Consider the following 19532-nt stretch of genomic DNA (forward strand, 5'->3'; position numbering starts at 1 on the left):
GTGTCACTGACAAATGGTAGTGGGCTGTTTCCAAAATCATATCCAGTTGCTTGATTTTTGGATTTGTAACTGATCTTATCACCTGGATGTCAAACCTTTATTGATGTATCAAATTATAATGTTTATGGAATAAGCAAGGCCCATCATCAAGACTTGGTGCTTTTACATTTTTATTTTCATAATGTACAGGCGACAAAAATAGACTCTCTGTTTCCATTTGAACAAAAATATAAATTCTCTGAACATGAATAAACTTGCCCGAACTATGTACATGTATAGTCTGTGTGGTGTAGTTGTACATACATGTAGTGATGAACAGACTAACAACTTCAAACTTGTCTTATTACTGCACTGTACATTATAACAGTTTAGACACAACAGAGGGTGCTTTGTTGAAGGGAAGGCAAGTATCTTGCATTTAGCAAAATGCACAGAATTCGAAGGATAGTACTTTTGCACTTCAATAGCTGCCAATTTGGAAAAAAAATTCAGGGAAAAAAAGGAGAAATCTGGACATCACGTCGAAGATTTTGGAAGATTCTGTGCACTTCTGTATCAAGTAAACACATGCCCAGCTTTGCCAGCTCTTTCATTCCTACTGGCTTCCACATCCTGCTTTTTTTATGCATGATACATTTTGGTGAGCTCTGTGCCGAATATGGTACAGTATTGTGGAAACACCACCTAGCAGCTCACAGAGGCACTGCATAAACAGACAGCCCCAGATCAAATATGGCCGACATAGCCTTTCACATGCAAATAGAACTAGTTTGTAGACACAACAATTTGTACTAGTTTTCAACACAAAAAGAGCACATGCAGAAGTCAGTATGAGCAATGAAAAAGGACTGGGTAGACTGGGAACATGTTTAGCTAGCTATTATTCTGCAAGAGTTGCCCTCCCTTCAATCTATAACTAAACACAATGGGAGGGTCTGTGTGCTGATGGTAGATGTAGCTGCAACAAGCGTTTCACTGAAGAGTCCACCATCGTACACACATTCCCTCACAACAATTATATCAGCTCAACTTGCTTTCATGTCCACAGCGTTTTTCCTTTCCAAAAACATACCCTGCATATCAAAAATTGCACCTGATATGTACCTTTTATGTTGTATACTATCAGATATCATTCTTGCACAATATGATGATCCAAACTCAACCTGATATGTTGAGAACTCAATTTTGGTTCAAGACAGAGGAAAGAAGACAAGTTGTTTTGGTAAGGACACTGAAAACTGTTCTGAGCTGTCGTGAACACAACATTGCCACAAACACCAAAACTGGACAGTCCATTTTTTACATGTTCCTTTACGTCCCTTGGTCCACTGTAAAAATGGATTAGTCCAGTCCTTTTGAGCTATTCCACTTTCAAGTTAAAATCAGATCAGTTATGTATGGGAATGAAGGATGCCTGAGAAATGCTGTTAAAAACTTAGGTTGTAATATATAGTATGGGGGTGAATCATACAACCATTAACGAAAAAAAAAGACAAAATTTGAAACATAATAAGAATGCAGGTTATGTGAAAGGCAGGGAGTTTGAAAAACTGTTCTGATCTTGTCACAAAGACTTCTTGAAAGTGAAACAGCCCCTACACACTTATAATAGTTGGTGCTATCTACTTATCCCGGTCGCTGAACTAGTACTGGATACACTGGAGCTACTGTCTGTTCGCTTGTGTCCGTGTACTTTCCGCGGCCTGTTCATTTTGGTGGTCTGTTTGCGGAAGGATTGCAGCACGTCTATGAGGACTCTCCTTTTGAACCGCGCGGCCTCCTGAATGACATCGTCCAGCAGGGCCAGTCTGAGGGGCAACGGTCCGTCAACCTGCTCCAACAGGGCCAGGATCGCATCGTCATCTGGAAACAACACAGGGAACAGTTAAGAGCTGAAAAACAGTGACTTTCTGAATGCATTTAGCAAGCACTCTACCAGCTAATGCCCCTGTCGGTTCATCTCCAAAGAGACAAACAAAAGCCTAGCGGGGTCATGTGGCGTAACGGTAGTGTGCTTGACCCAGAACCAAGAGGTCCCGGGTTCGAACCGTGCCATGCCACAGATCTTGTGCCCTTGAGAAAAAGGCACTTAACATGACTCACTTGACTCAGGTGAAAATGAGCACTGTATTGTGTTGGTGGTGGGACAAAAATAAAACTTGAGTGTGCCGTCATCACCACATCTAGTCATTACATGTTGGAATAAAAACAAAAACAAAAGCCCAAACCACTCACGTCTTCCTGGCCTCCTGAGTTCCCTGAAGATGGCCGTCTTCAGCTTGGCGTTTTCTCTCTCCACCTTCTGCAGATCCCCGGGAGACGGTGTCCTTTTCTTCCCGGCGTTTCTCCCGTCATGGAGGCCCGGGTTGTTCCCCGGGTTCCTGGACTGGTTCCCTTTGTCCCCGTTTAGGTGGTTTGTCAGGTCCATGTTCGGAACGGCCTCTGTATCCATTTTCTCGTTCACGGAACCATCCAAGTTTTTCATATCTACTTCTTTGTCACAAAAGACAGGAGTATTAGAAGCCTTCAAGTGAAAATTGTTCAATTTCATCTCAAACATACACAAAAGTAGTTTATGAATATGGTCCCATACCCAAGTTTACACATATACATGTACCTAAAATTGCAAGACATATTCCTAAAAAGAAATTTCCAAAGAAGTTTTTGTACCTGAAAAAAATGCTACAGTCTCACACCTGAGTTTTTATATACCTGAACAGCAAAGGTTGGAATGATATGGTCTCATACCTGAGTTTGCTGCTGGTTTTCCTACATTAGGCGGTGCTGAAGCTGGTCTTTTTTGGTTGTCCTTCTGGCTAGCTTCGTTTGCGGTGGACTGGGGTCTTCTGTAGGGGCCAGGTGACAAGGACCGAGCACGCTTCCCCGGTGGCCCTGTGATAAAACAAAGGACACCCTTACAGATCTCTGTTTTATAACCATAGCATTGGTGCTCCAGTGGATAGTCACTCTGCCTCTGGACTAAGAGGTTGGGAGTTTAAATCCAACTGTTGTGGTGGATTCATGCATATGCAAGCTGCTGGAAAGGTGATAATGTCTTTAAAACAGGACGTGAAGGACAGCAAATTTTGCTGGTAGCCTACTTTACATATCTTTGCATATCTTTACATGCCGATTTTTGTCTGTCTAAGATGACGGATTGGGCAAAATTTCTGTCCGTCATGAGTGTTGAAATTCTGAAAAATGACGGAAAACAGAAGATGGCTAGAACTGCTAGACTGCTAGAACTTCAAAAAGATGTCCCCTTACCTGGAGACCCTGGGGGTGAGTCCATCTGTCTCTTGTTCTTCCCCTGCTGACCCTGGAGTAGGTTATCCACATCTGCCTCGTCTACCATCATGCTCTGCAGAAGGGAAACAAGCAACGTTACCATTCAACTTCTTACCTGAGGTAAAAGAGACCCCTAGCATATTGCGGGTGAACTGCATGAAATCATGTGCATGCATCAGCTATATCTGTATTAATGTACCAGTAGTTTATGCTTTGACTGACTTAATTTTGCAGTATGAAGAGCCTGTCAACTTCACAGTTGAAACAATACCGTAGTGATACAATACTTTTATCAAATTTCATATTCCATTCGTTTGCATTACTAGACTAAGTATTTCATCATTTACCATTAAATATTTTGCACATAATACAAGTCTGTGTTTGTATGTATGTATGTCATGATCAACATCAACCGTTAATCGACTTATACTTCTTGTACCATAACCCAATCATTTCCATGTTTCATCAACCCATCTACCGAATATCAAGACAATACATCCCAACCTTCTAAAGTTATCGTGTTTAGAGACAGACACACACAAACACTACTGAAAACATAACCTTCTTGGCGAAGGTAATAAAAACATGTCTCCCTCACCATGTCCTTGGACAGTTTGAAGGGGTTGCCGAAGGTGTGGAGTCTGACCGGCTGTGGCTCCACCTCCCTGAGCGGCTGGGGTTGTTTCTTCAGGTACTCCTGGTAGTTCCCCATCTGCTGTACAGGAATGCTGTGGAGTTGGTCTGGAATAACACAGGGAGATCATGTCAGCACATGGCTTAAAGCACGGCTCGAATTACTTTTTCTGCATACCTGCACTGGTGCAGATAACATTGAAAATTACCTTAGTATGGATCATACTAAAAACTGTTCAGAAACCATTGTCATTATTTCCTCAGAGGTACATTGTAGTAACAGTCAATGTAGCAAATAAAAATCCACATACATCATATATATAAACCTAGTATAAGTACCAGTGCAGGTTAGTTGCAAGTAGACATCAGAAATACCAGCACCAATTTTATCTGCACTAACCTGCATATGCACCCAGTATTTCAAGCCCTTCGTATAGACTATAGGACACCAGTAACACTAAAAACATTACCTTCATTGACACACTTGTAAGCAATCTGTTCATAATTTAATCATTTTTTGTTTGCTTCAAGTACAGTCTTTTGTGTAGTCCTACAACTTTTACCCTTTAGGCCACACCAATTTAATTTGTTGGTTCTCGGATTCGCCTCTTCATTTTTTTCTGATTTGCAAAAAAAAAAAAGATTCTGGTTCTGAATCAACTCAAAAATGCTCATATTTTGCCCCCAACAGTTGAGGAAATTCCTTTTCTTCCTAGTTGTTACAGTTTTTCCGTTTTTCCATCAATGCAGTGGTTTGATTAAAAGTTCAAAATTTATTCTTTAAATTTTAACCCAGCCTTTTTTGTTGACTTCCTGGCTCATATTGTAGCATTTGGGGCTATAATAGGATGCCTAGACCTGTTTTTTTTTTTTCGCCCTGTCGCTTCAAATTTTTTCTGAAAAAATCCGAGAACCAACAAATTAAATTGGTGTGGCCTTACTGTATTTTATATCTTTTATAACAACATTCCCACCTTCATCAACAAACTTGATGTGAGCCAGGGAAGTCTGCATGAGGTTCCTCCTCATTCTCTGCACCTGAGGATGATGACAATTGGTTTATTAAGTATTCACACAATCTGACATCACCAGTCAACTGACTAGAGAAGTAACAGTTGCAAAGCAAATGCATTATGTTTACCTTCGGACATGGTCTGCTCTGTTAATTCTTACTCAAACACATTCACATATACATGTACTACTAGTATATGGTGACAAGAGCAGAGCAGACTATGAAATTGCAACATTATGTAACCAAACACCAGTCACCATGGTGACAGATGTCAACAAATCATGTCATTGGTCAGGTCAGAGGTCATTGTTTGGAGAAGAAAAGGAAGAAACAGAGCAAAAACAATATGTTTTCCTTCGGTAAACATTAAAACAATGGAGGTGACAGACAAATATTTCATGCTGGCTAGAACACTGGTTACAAGTGTAGCAGACCTGGTCAAGCAGGCCCGCCCGCGGGATGTCGAAAGGGTTGCGGTAGCTCTGCGTCCTGAGCTCCCAGTCCGCCACTGCGATGGAGAAGCCGGGGAACTCGGTGGCGTCGGTGCGGATGGGCGCGGGGAGCGGCGACTCTCCTGTGATGGACTGGAGAACCTGCTGGAAGTCTGTACGCAGGGCAGGCGAGGCTGGGGTGGACCTGAGGGGGAGGGGAAAAAGGGTTAAACTAGCTGCCATCCAAAGATAACCATGTAAAAAAGGTTTAAATTTGCTGTCATCAAAAAGGTTAAAATATGTCTGGTGCAGGAGATTTTCAATGTTATCCTGTACCAGTACAGGTACATGTAGATGCATACACAGAAAAAAGTATTCTGAGCCCTAGGTTTAAATACCCACCTTGGTACAACTCTAATGATGCTGTCTTGTGGAGGTTTCTTTCCTACTGAAGCTATTATTCTGTCACTCTCCAACTTGGCCTGGAAATGAAAATGAAGAACGTTACTAAAATACATATAATTAGGTTCACTATATTGTATCATAATATTATCAATAACAACATTATTTCCTGGAAACATTTTGGTAGTCCTTATTCTGCCTTCTTAAGGGCAATACTGACTGCACTGGGCAATAGAACTAATCTTTATTTACATGTGTACCCTAAAGGAAGTAACTTGAAAGAACCATTCCCATACCCAGAACTACCAATAGCAGCTTAGGATTCTTTATCACTAAGGAAATCAGTCATCACAGCCTCCAACACTATGGTAACAGACAGTTCTTGGACTGACAATTTGTTCTTCTTGTTCTTGAGATGATACTGTGCAACACCCCTCTGTTGGGGTAAGACGCACAGGGGGGAGTGTGTTGCACCCTTATTGTTTCCTCAGGTGTAAGAGTACGGCTTCCTTGAAGTTGTCAGGCTCTGTAATTTCTGTTATGACCTGAGGAAGTGCGTTCCAATCCCAGACTGTCTGAGGGAAATAGGAATATTTGTACTTGTAATTTACGAGGACAGATGCATGTTTAAGTGAGGACTAAACAAGACACCACCAGTACCTGTTGCTTTAGCTTCTTGAGGTAGGAGATGACACTGTAAGACAGACACATGTCCAGGTGATCTGGGATTAACTGGGGAGCCCCCATCCTCCGCAGGGCTGCTTTCAACGGCTGGAAAATAATAGAATAAAATTGATCATCTATACTGGCACAACACAATTATTACAGTGCCTTTCGTAAGGTCTTCTACAACACTATACATACAAACAATGCATCGATACAAGTGTCAGAAATGAACTTAATAACAATATGCAATATACAATTAAAAATTATACATTCCTTCCACCACTAAATGACTTGGAAGTAGTTCAAGAAACAAATGTATTTGCAGCAACTTAATGTAATTCAAACATAAAATCACTGGAAGCAACACAATAAAGTACTTGTGCAATATAGGAGTTTCTGTCATTGCTTGGTATCATTGTGCTTTATTCAGGTACATATAGGGAAAATTATACTTACACCCATGTAGTAGCTAGGCATGCTCTTTAGATAGTTGTCGAATGCTGTTCTCCACTTTGCATTGGGCTTCAACTTGTGCACCTTAAACAACTCATCTGGGAAAATAGGAAGACAAGTTAAAGCTGCATTGTGTACATCTGGAATTCTGGATGATGCAATAATTCAATTTTCTGCCCTTTCCCTTACAAAATAGGTTGAATCAGCCCATATGCAAATAAGTGCTGTTCAGGAAGTGGAAGTGCCAAAATATGACACCTTACAAGTGTGTTTAAAAGTTAAAAACACAACTGTCAGTTATGTTTGTTTACATTCTTGCAGTTTGAGGTGGCACCACAAACTGAGCGCACCTCCTGTGGGCTGTTTTAGCACCAACAATAAATGTCAGAAATGAGATTCCACAAATATGTTAAATTAAAAAAAGGAAGTAGATTATAATCACAAACAGATTTTTTTCAATTTGAATACTTCAATTTTTGAAGCAAAAATGTAACATAGTGCCCCTTTAATAAATTCATGCAATACAAACAAAAACAACCTACCCAGAAGTGGCAGTAGTACTGGGTAGTTGTAGGGCATGATGAAGAGATTGACACATGTCATACTCATACTGGCCTTCAGGTACCCAAATGGATGTCCGATGTCACTGTACCGGCCACTACTGGGCACAAAACACTGCACAACACAATAGGGTCATAGTAAGAGCTCCAAAGTCATCAAGTCAAGAACATTAGGTGAACATTTGATACAACATATGGCTAAAGATGAAGGTCAGACATCCAGGTAAACAATATTTAAAGATTAGTGTTACGGACTGTTCCCTATTGTCACATGGTCTGTAAACACTGCTTTCTTCCCAAAAGTTTGTTTGAGTTTGCTATGGCAATATTTCACCCCTCCAAATGTCTGTGTTCATTGAATAATACCTATCACATTTGTCTATTTTCAGGAACTACAGTATTTTGCGTGTTATTGGTGTCAAATGGTCTTCAAGTTTGTTTGAGTATGTTATGGAAGTACTATAATTTTATTGTGGTACTTTTAAGTTTGTGGTTTTCGTGGTCATTTCTGACCGTAAGCTTATCATTAACATTAACAAATAATTTGTTGACTCTCTTTTTTTCAGCACCTGCCACCAGTAGTTCCGTGAACATCTCCATTTTTCTCGGACCACGAACTCTTGCTACCATGAACATAAAGACATAGTGAAGTACAGTATTTCACCCTTCCCTACCTGCCAACATGTAGTGGGTGACTTCCTCTCCAAGATGAACTGTGTGAGCGGCGAAGGCTCAAGTTCATACTTGTCAAACGGCAGGTTGTCGATCACCATGGGCTCACTGTTGGTGCAGGTGAACTTCACCATCGGGTGGGCATTCCTCGGCAACTGCAAAATAGAAAAAAAAACATTTTAATTTAATTTTTTCAGTTGTGATTTTTCTTACAACCTGGTTCAAATGTGTGAAATTAATATCATTGGAAGTGAAAAGGACTGAATTACATTGTACATAGTCATGTGTGAGAAACAAAAACAAAATGGAAATAGACAGTGGAAACTAAGCCAGCAGAGGCTGAGATAAGGTACATTGAATTTGTTCTAGTTGTAATGAGCATACAAAGATATTCTGTGTGAAGTTAACTCTTTCTCCATACACATACTATGTACACACACACATTCAGGCACACAGATACACACACAAAAACACACACACTCACAGTCGCAAACATACATGGACACACAAACACACACACTCACAAACATACATGGACACACAAACACAAACACACACATACTCACTACCTCATACACATACACACGTCATTTACTACTCGAGTTGATACACCAGACTCGAGTTGATACACCAGATCCATAAGGACTAGACTGACCAGTGTGGGTGCATTGCTGTCTGGCCAGAAAGCCTCAGGGATGGGCCAGTGTCCCATGGGAATGCCTGTCTTTGGGTTGGGCCGTACGTAGATGAGTTTGTGGCAGCTGTGCCAGGCTGTGTTGGTGGGGAGGGGGGAGGGTGCGTTGGCACGCTGGAGACTCTTGTTGTTCTCCTGCAAATCTGGACAGAAACACAGGAAAATTAGGGCTCCAAATACCACCTGGTTAGTGCAGGTAAAATTGGAGCTGTGCAGGTATTTCACCTGTCTATGTACTGGGTTCATACATGTGTATGTGGATTTACATTGACTGTCACCACCTATGAAATATACATAAGGAAATAACAGAAATGGTTTCTGAACTTCCTAAGTTATGAGCAGAACAGGTAAAATGTGTCTGGGGCAGGTAATTTTTTTTTGTGTTACCAGCACCAGTGCAGGTATGCAGAAACAAGGATTTTGAGTCCTGTATAAAAAACACACTAAAAAGAAAAATCCACATACACCTACATTTGTGTATAAAAACCCAGTGCACGGACCAGTGCAGGTAGACATCAGAAATACCTGCACAACCCTAATTCTACATGCACTAAGGTACATACATTGTATGCACCCAGGATTTCAAGCCCTATCATTTGCAAGCAAAATGTTACAGATTGAACTTTGAAGGTTTCTTACCTTTCTCAGCCCTCAGGTGTGTCAAGTCTGCACTGATGATTCCATTCATGGTTCCTTCTGTCTCTGTATGGTTCTGTCCATTACCTAGTATAAAACGTACAAGCAAAAAATTATTCATAATGTATAATTTGTACAACTGTAGTTTTAGAAAATAAAAATATGTGTCAATGTTCCATTTTTTGGGTCACCGTAACATGTCATGTTATGTTCTCGCTATGCCAATATTGGCCACTAAACATTCCTTTTTTTTCTTATTTCGAAATGCAAGTTGATTTTTAGATAATTCAATCACTGTTAAGTGCTTGTGGCAGTGAGAAAGAGAAGAGACCAATAAACTAAATACTAGTTAAACACATTTTCCCTTCTTCCAATTGGACCCAAATATGACTTACTACAGGTAAAAGAAAAGGATAAATAGTAAATGGATACTGAGTAAAAGGAAGATGTTGAAAAAATAAACTGGCAGTTACGTGACATACATGTATAAAACTTCTGAGAGTTTCTCACACATTTCCAAAAATAACCCTTAAGTAAGGTAAGCTCTAATCTGGGAAAATCCTGTGTCAGCACACTGTATGTATAAAGCACATCTGATAACACAAAGTGCACTTGGGCTTGCTCCAAATGATGGGCGACGCAATAAAGCTCCTTCAGGCAAGATGACAAATCTTTAAGGAATGTTGACAGGATGAGTTCCTTGTCAAGACTTCTTGGTGTGCGGCTTTCTCGAGCGTAAAAGGAAGATGATGATAAATCGTGAGTTAAAACATAGTTCCTGAAGGAAATATTGATTATGACGCAGCATAAGTTTTGAGTGAGATTACTGCCAAAGTTTCTGTGCATGGCTAGAACTGTGGAGGCACAGCTAATGTATCAGAACTTATTATTATTCTGAAACCTCAAGCTGTTCTTCAATCAGAATCAGTTGGTTGTCCATTCATGAGCTTTAAACTGAAGTACGGATGGGGTAGACAGGAAATTTAGAACCGAACACTGTACGCAAAGCAAATGAAAGATAATCTCTGACGCGTTTTGTTACATGTATTACGCTTTACAAATGACACAACAGGGGGCTGACATTGTATACGAGTACACAGCGTAGGTGGACAGGAAATTGTCTACAATTTACAGGATTATCTTACCGTTAACATGTCACGAGTGCAACCTGTCTAGGGAACGTTATGTATTGGCTATTTTTCTTATTATGCTATTGTCACTGCAAACACAAAATAATCAACCAGGTACTTTGATCGCATGCGTCCTATTTTTTGTAATTTTAGGAAAATTTTTTAATTTATACTTATTGCATTTTGAGAGGCAAATTCCACCTTAACAAAACCATTCATCGATGTATAATTAATTGTGTATGGCCAGCATCTGTCTTTCCATCATTTCACAGAATTTTTGCTGCTCATGACAGACAAAAATTTTGCACAATCTGTCATCTCTGATGGAAGAAGATTGTAAAGATATGGACAGAGATGTCATTAAGCTTAGTCTGACAGCAAAATTTAGCCCCTCAAAATGCAGGAAATACCGGTAGCATTTTAGAGGGTCAAGGTTTCAATATATTCCTAGGGCAGTATGCCTCTTGACCCACAATTTACATCAAACAAAAAAATTTCAAGCTGGCCAGAATAAAGGTGTATGGAAAGACAGAAGAAAGTGAGATTGGTGTGTTTACCATTGGGATCTGGATCAGGACCGATCTTCTCAAAATGCAGCACCACACCGCTCTGTACCTTCATGGACAGGGAGTCCAGACACTGGTGCAAGGTCTTCTGAGATGCCACGGTGTAGGAACGGCCTGGACAACAAAACAGCGGGACGAAAATAGTGAGACTTTTCAACAATGTTAACCTTCCAGATGCTTAAGTTGCATCAAATCCGTACTAGTACATTGTTAGTCTTAGCAATAAATCATGGTGAACCATTGTATTTTCTAGAATGGCAAAAATTGATTGCTTCTTCAAATTGAAAAAAGTAACAATATGTATATGGCTTTCAAACTGGAATCACCCAAAGTTTCTACAGTGAAATAACATCTCATTGCAATATTTGATCTTCAGACAACGGATCGAAAAGCTTATGACCTTGTCAGCATACCAATTTATTGGCAAAAAAAGAGAATAAGTTGGAAAACTGCAAACACAACATTTTTTCCTAGGCCTTGGCAACAGCATCAGTGAAGCCAGATGTCCTACACTACTTTTACAAGGGTCACTGACGACATTACAATCAAAATTGCAGGCACGCTGTCATTGAAAGACAGACAAGAAGAATACAGCACATGTTTCAAGCAGCAATTAGCATTGCCAAGGACTACACATCCTTTGTGTTTGTGGCTCTGAATTGGTATGGGATTCTCTCATTAGATATAATCATGCTCTCAGTCCCACCTGAAAACCAATTTAGAATCGAACCGTGGCATAAACAACGAGTGTAGTAAAGAATGTGTCACGTCATGTACCATTCAAAGTATTCAATATTTTCCATGTTGAAGTGAAAAGAAGCCTAACCCTTCACTGAAGGAGACAGAGAAACTAAAGTGAAAGGAGAGATTTTTTAAGGCTTTTGCAGCTTGTTGCTTGATGCTGTAGCTGGCTAAGTTTCTGACACATCAAATCATTTCTAAAAAGTCTATATTAAATCATAGTCTATATTTTTTATGTCATCAAAAGATGTTCTATTGTAGCAAAATTTACCCACTTAATTTTAGATTGTACAAAAATAGAATCAGTGATATAATTATAAGCAACACAATGTACATTTGTACAGTAGGGGACAAAAATGTCATTTGGAAACAACTTGGAATCAAATTCTTAACAACATTATCCTAAAGTAATAGTACAGCTCCAGATGTCTTATTGAGTAACAACTGTGGTGTGCTAGACATTGGTTAGCTTGAGGAGTGAATCCACTATACTACTAGTATACACAACATTGTCCTAGGGAAGGTAGATCACGATGAGTGATGTAATCTTCTTGACTGCTGTGCACATGAAGGGTTTACTTCAAAGAGCATTTTGAAGGGCTATAACTACACTAATGGGAATAAAACGCCCACATAATCATGAATCCGCAAGGTTAACAACCGTATATTGTACAATCAAGAACAGCATCAACAAGGTGAATCTGATGCTGGAATATGTCGCTTGACAGCATTTCAGAACAGCACTTTTGGAGAGCACTTCTAAAGTACATGTATAAGATTATCTTACACAGAACAGGGATCTCTCCACTCACCACCTGTGATTTCACACAGAACAGAGATCCTCCACTCCCCACTGTGATTTCACACAGAACAGAGATCTCTCCACTCACCTCCTGTGATCTCACACACAACAGAGATTTTTCCACTCACCACCTGTGATTTCACACAGAACAGAGATTTTTCCACTCACCTCCTGTGATCTCACACAGAACAGAGATCTCTCCACTCACCTCCTGTGATCTCACACAGAACAGGAATCCCTCCACTCCCCACTGTGATCTCACACAGAACAGAGATTTTTCTACTCACCTCCTGTGATCTCACACAGAACAGAGATCTCTCCACTCACCACCTGTGATCTCAAACAGAACAGGGATCCCTCCACTCCCCACTGTGATCTCACACAGAACAGAGATCTCTCCACTCACCTCCTGTGATCTCACACAGAACAGAAATCGGTGACTCGTCCATTGGAATGACCCCTTGCGGTGGCTCCTGAACGCGGCAGGCGACCCCCGGGATGCGCAGCACCAGCGAGAACAGCCGCTGGTCCCACCGGAATGGTTCTTTGGTCAGCTCGCCACCGGGCAGCTGGGAGTTCATCGGCAGTGTCAACTGAGACAGGAGGGAAGAGGACATGCCTTTAAGTGCCAGAGTTATCAACCAAGGATTGAGGTAACATAGCCATGCAGCTGCTGCGGCACTGTGTGCCTGTGAAGTCAGTATGTTTCATCAATGTACTATACAGATACAGATGACTGTAAGGTAACAGGTTGGAATCCTACCATCTTCAGTCATCCAAAGCAAGATAAACCACTTAAATTTTTCCTAGAAGTGGTTTATTTCTCAGAGTGGAACTCGCTGCCACCAAGTTCAGTTGGGACATCATAACTAGAGTTACTAGTAGATCTTCAAAGGCTACATGTAGGTGTAACAAAGTCGTTTGGTGTAATGTAACCAGCTGCTGCTACGCCATTTGCCTGCAAACCTGGTGTGTTATATGCCGAGGAGCAGTTATACCGGCTATACAGACAGTACAGTTATACAGAAAAAAGGATTTCAAACCCTGGCAGTACTCTTACCTCCTCTTGTACCCCACTGCTGCTGGTGAGTTTACTGCCGTCTGTGATCGTCACAACCATGGCAGGCTCCAGGAAAAATGGGTTCCTTCCCTACACAAGGACAGATCAAACACAGAACATAGCATGTCACATCACTTTCTAAAAGAGAATGCTATCTTAATGGTTTCTGTAATACATTTTTGTATAGAGATATTTTCAAACATAGGGGTCATCCAATGTACTTATCTGGGATACTGGTGGTGCTTGGTTTCAGAATAGTCGAGTTATATCATCTGTCTCAGTATTTCATTGTTTGTATATAAACTACAAAATCTGTTGTTTCTACAATAAAGTACTGCAAATTGCAAATGTTGGCTTTGATGACTGAATGGTTAGGTTATATATAGACACAGGATTGAGAAGTCACAGTTGGATTCCTGTCATTCCTGGCTGGATGTACATATTGTGTCCTTAAAGGAAAGGCACTTAACATCAATCAACAGGATAGAGGCAAACGACGGGCTGCCAGCAAGCCTCAGCATAATATGCCATTGATGTAACACGTCTAGCCTTCGGAAGACAGGGAACAACAGACACTAAACCTGATATTGAGTGTCACTGACCTGTCCATAGTTGTCGATCCCTGACACGAGCCTGTTCAGGTTGAGCAGGTCGAAGGCCTGTTTGAGAGCCTGTCCCATGGTGGTCATCCCCGTGGCCTGTAGATTCTTCAACTCATTCATGAACGCCACATGATTCTCCTTCCACCCAGCCTGTGTAAAACACGATGAACTTTATCAGAAACTACATCTGTAGCATACATGCAGATCATGACATATCAAAAGTATCATTTTAAGGTCTCATCAAGACCTACCCACCTACCAAATATCAAGACAATCCACATAAGCCTTCTTGAGTTGTGTTCACAGACAGACACATACACACACGGTTCCGAAAAAATAACCTTCTGGACACATCAATATAAAACAAATCATCTTCCATCTCTGCAACTGCATTTGAATAAATACTAGTCAGCATGGAATTTGTCTGATTTATAATTCATAAAGTTAGCACCTAAAAAAAGCTCTTCATTCAATCCATGTAATTTACATAACCTACTTGATGTAACATTCAATCCATGTAACTTACATAACATAACATACCTGATATGACATGCATAACCTTACTCTGAAGTTAATACTAAAGGCAACTAGTTTTGTGTAAAGATTGCATCCCACAGTTATAACATTTGATAAGTAAGCTATAATGTTGAAGATGTAACATTACTAGGATTCTAGTAGGAAACACAGATCTATCGAAATCGCAACATCATTTTAAATCACTAAACCAATCAGTATCTAATGCCATTTTCTAATCTAAAACTGATCACGTACAAATGTAAAACCCCAGACAATTCAGACTCTTCATCATGCCCGAGACTGTTCCCCATAAACATAATATTAATGGTCTGAAAACTCTGTGCATGTAACAGCATGCTTCCATTGAAATTCAATAAGGTATATATGGAGGAAGGGGTCTTCAATGTACATGTACATGTTTGTAAATGTAATTGGGAAATAAACAGTGATTTTCATACTTACTAATTAGAGTTTTAAGGATCAATTGTATTTCTGAGAATTTTGACTGTTAGACATTCAGTGTTTGGCATACAGATATAATCACCATAATAAGGTAAAATGTTATTGTCTGGTGGATATGTTTCAAAAATAACAAGCACCAAGAGATCTTCCAGTAACAATCATTGATTGAACAATGTGTATGAATAATATAGCAGTAAAATTTCCCAATCAATTTTTTTAAAAGTTATGATCAGCAAAGTTTCATCTTCGGATAATTTTCTGTAGCCTTGGCTACTACAATTGAGTGTGTGAGATTTGGTCTGGGGCTTGACGGTAGAATGACCTACAACATGTTTTGATGTAAGTCTGGGGATGGGTAATCTGCACATGAAAAAATTGCGTGTGAAAAATCTGTGTGTAAAAATATGCAAATTAGCTGATTCCGAAGGGATTCAAACTTTCAAACACAAATTTCAGGAAACAGATGGAAAATCATACCACGGGACAACAATTTCCTGCCTAAGAATTTGGTGCATACACCCGGTATTTTCTAACATATTTCAGGGACTTTTCTTTTTCATGTGCAAGTTTTTCACACGCAAAATTTTTTACACACAGAAAATCCATTCCCTAATAGCCTGTAATCCATCTGTGAATGCTGTGTCTCTGCTCCGTTCATCCGCTCTGCCCTCACAGAGCGGAGGAACAGAGCAGAGGAACAGAGCGGAGACACAGCCTTAACAGATGGATTCCAGGCTAATTCCCTAAGTCTGAGGAATCTGAAGACGATCATCTTTAAAATCTTGTACGGAAATTTCAACAAAATTTCTGCAACTTTAACAATCTTTTTATTTGAAATATTTAATTTCTTTTTTTTTTTAATGTCTTCTTCCTGGATAGTGAGTGAGTGTGAGTGCAAAGGATATCTAGTTATAGATCTCATGTTTTGTTATTAAAAATTATAATAAAAAGAATGGTGTTTTCCCAAATCTATCAGGAACAACTAATTTACAAATTGCTACCTAACTCTGAAAAATTCCATGAATGTTATTGGATTGTCAACATTAAATTACCATTATTATTCATGACAATTCAGACAAGAGAATTAAGATTTGTTTGCGAAGTAAAAAAATAAATGTTACAACAATAACATTAGAAACCTTTATTTTCGTCGATAACATAATATTCTAGCACTCCACCGTTGTTGAAAGTGGAATCTGAATAATATTTCAGATAAGAGATCTCAAGACAGTTATTTGAATAATTTATGCAAACTTTCTCATGTGACATGCAAATATTACACCCAGAATGCACTGCAAAGGAGAAGGAATCAAGATGTCGTCGGTGCTGGACGGTCTGTGCCAGGAGAGCTCCAGATTTTCCCGTTGATTCTGACGTCGTTTCCCGCCTGGAAACCCCGTAAGGAGGAGATCTTGCGACTTTCCTGTCTGCGGGACCCTTCTGTGGGGAAACTGGGCGGAGAAGCCTTCCAGAATCGGTAACAAAACTCAAAAGAAACTAACCTTTATGGCGGCCGGAGGGTCTTCAAATGACACCAGCATGTATCGGTCAGCCCTCGAGCCAGGATCCCGCTGGCGCAACTGCAACACAAGTGACAATCGAATTTTACTGTCGAATGAACCTATGGTGGAATAAAAATCAGAAATACGACCAATCACGTCGGTGTTTACCTTTAGAAAGGTTTCCACTGCGCCCTTTGCTACGTCCAGTAGTGTCGTGCCCATGTACGTACGTTGATTCATTGACGCAGATGTGTCTATAACGAAGAGTATGATCGGCATGATTATCAGAGAGTGGGGGAGAAGCCCTAGGGCCCCGATCTACCGCGCCTCTGACTCAGAAATCCACCCTGTTTGCGAGGGGTACGACACAGACCCCTCCTGCTCAAGATGGCTGGCGCCTCTGGCAGGCTGGTTGCTGTTCCTGCTCGAGCACAACACGCCACGACGGGTGGTCACGTGATCCTCCCGCCATCACCGCCCTCATTGGTTAGATCACCGCTACCGTAAAACTGCATGCCTTTGCGTCGCACCCCCGGATTGGCCAAAATACGCCATCTCCTACAAAATGTCGCCGCTACAAACACTCAGAGCAGCCAATTAATACTTTACTGAAGTCTACTTGAAGTTCTGGTGAAATAGGGCAAAACTGGTACCAGTTTTAGTGTAACATATTGTGTAGGATGAATTCAGAAATGTACGGTAAAAATTTGCATACAGACCATAATATGCGAGACTATAAGAACCTTTGTGCCACCATTGTCGTCCTCTTTCGTCCCGATGTGTGCAGCGATGTAAACGTTCTATGAGACTTTGAGACGTCTGCGTGATAATAATTGTGACTTTTACACAACTTTCATGTTTATAATAGCATGCCTCATAGGTAGTTACCCTTGCAAACCTACTGACACTTAAAATATCTCCCTGTTGCTTGACTTTGTGACAGAAATGACACAACTCGATTCATGATTCTGTGAGGAAGTCAATGGGTGTAACCCACTACTTAGCATTTGTTTACAGAGGGCACGTTGCATGCTGATTTACCGGGCTACTGAACACTAGCCAAGGGGCGAATCAGTCCGTCTCAGCGACTGTGTGGACGTACATACCAAGGGCATTATTGTATTATTTCATAGGTTGGGGTACCGCAAGGGTGTTACTACTAACGTTAAGTGCAGTGAGAGTCCAATGATACACAAAGGACAAGTGATTATGAGGAAGTGTCTGCATACGTCATCGCATGGACAAAAATTATATCATTGGTCACAGAAATCACCTCAACGATTTGAACTTCTAATGTTTATCAAACTTAATGGAAAGGGCACAAAAATCTTACGAGAGAGAAAATCAGCTTGCTACCTGATTTCCAAGTTATGAATAATTTGTCAGGAAAGTCGATTATAAAGGTGCTGTCAGTGATAATTTTGGGTTTTCAACAGCAACATACATGCAATGGCATTGGGGGCGTTTCTGACCCAAGGGAGGATGTATTATGTAAATTGTACCAACAAGTTACCATCCTAAAAGTCATAAATGTGATTATAATGCCACATATTGCAGTGCACACTGTTGTTTGCAATTGATTGACAGTCAAAATCTGTACTGTAACTCCAATGCACCTTTTCAAGTCCAATGCACAAGTCCATCTTTAATTCACGGAGAACGAAGTGTCCAGTTTTCAAGTAAATAAGGAGTTCATTATAATGTATAATACATTACAAGTACTAAGTTGTTTTTTTTCTATCTGTACTTGTCCATCTGTGCTTGAAGACTGGCCCTCCCCAGGTCTTGTAACACATAGTCAAACTTGGTCCAGTGACCAAGTCCATAAAACGACCATCGGTTCAAGACGACCGGTTTTTGCCGGTCCCGAATATACTAGTATGCATTTGTGCAATACCCGGTGGCTAGCATTGTGAACTAGCATTGTGAACAGAGTCATCATATTATAACACCTACTAAAACTTAGGTCAGTGCTACCCATATTTACATAGTGCTGCTTGTCCCCCAGGCTGTGCCAACATTGCCAGAACTACAGAGAAAACCTCACGATCACAGGATCAATAGTAGTTGTTTACTCTTGCATGTGTGTATACTGTACCTGCCAATCTTCTTGAGCATGGGTGATTCTGAGTTGACCATTTAACCCTGGTTGAGCAGTGTGAACCGCGAAAACAAAGCATAAAACAACATTGGTGTTGTTATGTTTGGACAACATGAAGAGATAAACATTGCACCACTGGGCACGGTTCCTGTATTTCACAGCAAGTGGGAAGTTCTAGTGCTGAGAGGCATTGCACAGCAAGTTTTAACATTGATTTTAGCCTCGAGGCTTAAGTATTTCTTTAAGTTTGAACTTGGCTGGTTCTTTGACAGTAGTACATACCATTTCAGAAATGTAGTTTTGGAAGAGGAATGCAGACAGGGCTATACCAAATTCCCTGGGCTTGATCAGTGCTGGCTATTAGATTGAAACAGGTTGTTGATTTGACCCGGCCATTGAAGAACCTTTCTAGCTGTGATAACAATGTTCATGCCAAACATGACCTGGCAGGCCCTGCAGCTAGTTAGCCAAATTCAGACCTCAACCATGTGCATCAGGTGTCCCAAAATGTCAGCAACCCAGATAACTACAGGATCTGCTTTACTCTGTAATTGTAACCATCCAGCTCAAGGTACAGGAACAGCACTCTCCATTTAGCGTTCT

The 19532-nt window shown here is 40.5% G+C and overlaps 1 protein-coding gene across 1 annotated transcript; it reads right to left on the minus strand.

The window, feature by feature from the left end:
* Positions 1 to 157: 157 nt before the first annotated feature.
* On the minus strand, positions 158 to 18530 carry LOC109477860 (integrator complex subunit 6-A-like). Its single transcript, XM_019779299.1, has 20 exons — positions 16997 to 18530; positions 16829 to 16906; positions 14349 to 14498; positions 13747 to 13836; positions 13093 to 13279; positions 11135 to 11257; positions 9451 to 9534; positions 8773 to 8954; positions 8120 to 8272; positions 7428 to 7560; positions 6889 to 6983; positions 6427 to 6537; positions 5767 to 5846; positions 5368 to 5569; positions 4896 to 4959; positions 3887 to 4029; positions 3268 to 3361; positions 2749 to 2892; positions 2236 to 2493; positions 158 to 1863 (listed from the first exon to the last, which is right to left on the minus strand). The coding sequence occupies exons 1-20, from the start codon at positions 17105 to 17107 to the stop codon at positions 1619 to 1621; spliced, it is 2727 nt and encodes a 908-aa protein (XP_019634858.1). The 5' UTR covers positions 17108 to 18530; the 3' UTR covers positions 158 to 1618.
* Between the last annotated feature and the right edge of the window lie 1002 nt (positions 18531 to 19532).

This window comes from Branchiostoma belcheri, unplaced genomic scaffold (assembly GCF_001625305.1).
Source record: "Branchiostoma belcheri isolate BF01 breed outbred unplaced genomic scaffold, Haploidv18h27 scaffold41, whole genome shotgun sequence".
NCBI lineage: Eukaryota > Metazoa > Chordata > Leptocardii > Amphioxiformes > Branchiostomatidae > Branchiostoma > Branchiostoma belcheri.